At 46.1% G+C, this 3,272-nt stretch overlaps 1 protein-coding gene across 1 annotated transcript; it reads right to left on the bottom strand.

Moving 5' to 3' along the window:
* Window positions 1–1,324: 1,324 nt before the first annotated feature.
* HHEX (hematopoietically expressed homeobox) lies at window positions 1,325–3,267 on the bottom strand (the record flags this gene model as incomplete). The annotated part of the gene is made up of 2 exons (XM_010073047.1): window positions 1,325–1,558; window positions 3,181–3,267. Coding segments are annotated over 2 exons (321 nt in total), but the record flags the coding sequence as incomplete, so codon positions are not given.
* Between the last annotated feature and the right edge of the window lie 5 nt (window positions 3,268–3,272).

The following is a 3,272-nucleotide window of genomic DNA, read 5'->3' as shown; positions in this document are numbered from 1 at the left end:
GGCGAATGGTGGGTAAGCACCTTGGCTTCCAGCCGGTGCTCGCAGGCCAGGCTTTCCTCCTCCCGCCGCAGTGACCTTTCCCATCTGGGCACAGGTACAGGCAAACCCGAAATGTGGTGCAGCAGGCTGAAAAACAGCAAAAAAATAAGCAATGAACCCACGTGAAATCCCCACAATGCAAGGGTGCCCAGAGGGCTACAGGGTGGTCAGTGACCAGCACGGTGCCGGAGGGAAAAACCCGATCACAACACTCCCGGGTCATTGGTGGCAGGGGGGATGTTTAGGATTTCTCCTGCCAGTAAACGGATGGCCAGTGGGGCAGCTGGTGCAGAGTTTAGTTTTATTTCACAGACAAGTCAATCAAATATTAAATACCAGGTTTTGCCTTTTTTTTTAACATTGAACAAATATGTACAAAATATGAACAACGTGAGGTATAAAACCGCAAGACTTTCAAATAAAACTAGTATGTACAGAAGCAGATATGTATACAATAGGCATTATCTTCCCACGGCCATGTGCCTCACTTATCCTGCACAGCTGATGCCAGTTTCTCTCCTGCAGCAGGACCCTATCACTCCCTGCATTTTCTTCTCAAATACGAAATCTGTAAAAAAACAGCACTAGAGATTTTCAAGGAGAAAAATATGGGTTTTTTTTTCCTGCAAATGGAACCATCCAGATTGCAGGGCAAAGTCCTCAAAAATCTGAGAAGGCACATTTCATCTGACACAAGAACAAAAATGAATCTGTCCAAAGATTCTACCTGATGAACAGAGGAGGGATGTCTCAATGGAGAGCACCATGGCAGGTAAAAGGGTGTGAGCATAAGGCACTTGTCAGGATGGTCAAATCCCTCCCTCTTTCACAGAACATGTTTCTCTGCTTGCAAAGGGCGTTTAAATTAATCTATTTAAACTATATTTGTTTACACATACAAAGGGCTTAGTCCTGCAATCCATACTCACTTCCACACTACCTAGAGAGGAGTTTGCCTGATCACCACCAGCAGCTGACTCAGACGCCCCATGAGTAAGGACAGGGTGCAGTATTATATTCCAGTTAGAACACTGATTAATGTACAAACATATTTTACAAATAATTAAATACAAACCATGTTCCTTTAACCAAATTAGAGACCTGCCAAAAATGGACTGTTTGGGGAAAATACATCTTTCTTTCTCTGCTTATTATAAAATGAGTCTATTTGGTTTATTTTCTTTCAGTGGAACGGTAGAAGTTTTCTCCTGTAGCATAATATTCTTCCAAACCAGCCCCTGGTAAAGTGCAAGCCAACTTAGGGTCCACTCTCCGCATGGGGCCATTAGTGGGTAGGATTGTAAAAGCCTTTATCGCCTTCAATGTCCACTTCTTGATCGGAGTCGTCAGAGACATCAGACTCCAGCTCCTCCTGTGAGGCGGGCGAGGGGGTGTAGTGCGAGCCGTCCAGGGACACCTCCTTCCCCTTCTGGTCAGGGGTCGGGCAGCTTTCAGGCCTCTGGTCACTGTGACTGTCAGCACCTTCCACTTCTTCTTTTTTGGTGGCCTGCGGGTTCTCCTGCAATGAAAGAAGCCTGCTTTATACATAAATACGGGCCACGGAGCCAGGAGGCTTGGGAATTCCAGCTGTGCTGGGTGTGAAAACTGTTTTGGGTTTCTTGCAGGAAAAGGCAGGTGTCCCACTAGCTCCCTGGGCCTCCTGCCTATAAACCCATCTGGAGTAGGACAGGGCCAGGCAAGGGCTCAGCCGCACGCAGGGGCTCAGCTCTGATCCCGCTCCCCGGCAGCCACAGGGGCCGCTGCTGTGAATAACGGCTCCCTTGTGATGGTTAGCACAGCCACTTCAAAAGAGTCAGGAGCTGCCGGAGCCCAGGAACCTCCGAACTTTTGTCTTTAGCAAAGTAAATGTTTATTATAAGTCTACAAACACCCACACACAGCTTCCTCCTGCCCTGATCTTTCTTTAATTACAGCTAGCAGCAAAAGGAGGGAAGGCCAAATCCATCATTAGCCCAAAAGCAAACAGGAAAAATTTACTAATTAAGCTAAAACTCAACATTAAAACACTCACCATTAAAAACAAATCAAAACAAAACCCTGTTTCCGAAGGCAGGAGTAGCCCTGCATCAGCAGCCGTATGGGGAGCCCAGTCCCCTAAGGGGGCATGAAATGATACTCTTAAGAGAAAGCAGGCAGAGGCACGTACCCATGATATAACCGTGCGGGCTCGGAGAAAAGGATGCGACTGAATGAAAAGGAGGAAATGACTTAAAATGGCCGAGATCCCAAGCAAGCTCTCTGGACACTGCGGCGCGGGTCAGGCCCTGCTGAGGAGGCAGTGCCGCAGACCCAGCCCACCTCTTGCTGGACTAAAGCGGTTTTATTCAAAAATCAACTTAAGCACAGGTTAAATCCAGGGGAAGGTCACAGAACAAATATATCTGGAGCGTGGCACTGTGATTAGTTTTATTTTCTTATTATTTTCATATTAAAAGGCTGATTGACCAGCAAAACTGGTCACACCTACTGAAGCCGGACTTCGGCCACAGTGCAGGGATTTTTCACAAATCTTTGAGCCAGGGGGCCTCAACCCAGCCGAGCAGCATCGGGTCCTCTGGGCCAGAAGAAAAGATTTATCTGCTTGAGCACAATTTCTAAGGGAAGGGAAACTGCTTCAGCCTCTCAGCCTCATACACTGTAACCATTTGTAAATTAAAAGTAAAAGCTGCTCAGTTTTCCATGCGGCCCCTCAAAATAAACAAGGCGTTTGTACCTGCCTCTCCCAACGTTTGCAGAATAAATCGACCTGTGTTTATTAAGAGAGGGCGATTTAAAAGACCAAAACAACTGCTTAAGTAATTTACTGACAATTACTTATCTTCTCCGTGTTAATTGGCTAAACAACATATGGGTTTACAAAACAATTAGTGTGGAGTTTTAATAGGCAGTGTGTGAAAGCGGGGCATAATTGATATAGGAACTACATTAGGAGCTTTTAACGTTAGTGCTGCCTGAACGAGCCCTCATGGATTCCAGCATGACTATTTGTCTTTTTAATCAAGGTGAAGAGGTTAAACAGCTTTTCAGATGACTTCTGCATACAACCTGGGATAGGCGACCGTGGAGTAAGATAAGACAATTAAAATACTTATTTCTATAGAAACGGAAACATCCCCGTACCTGCTTTAGACGCCTCCATTTGGCTCTGCGATTCTGAAACCACGTTTTGACCTGAGCAACAACAAAAGAAGGCACGGGGTAGTCTCCGAGCC

Source organism: Pterocles gutturalis, unplaced genomic scaffold (genome assembly GCF_000699245.1).
Source record: "Pterocles gutturalis isolate BGI_N339 unplaced genomic scaffold, ASM69924v1 scaffold53232, whole genome shotgun sequence".
Lineage (NCBI taxonomy): Eukaryota > Metazoa > Chordata > Aves > Pterocliformes > Pteroclidae > Pterocles > Pterocles gutturalis.
Note: the sequence above shows the minus strand (reverse complement) of the source record. Positions and strands in the feature narration are given on the sequence as shown.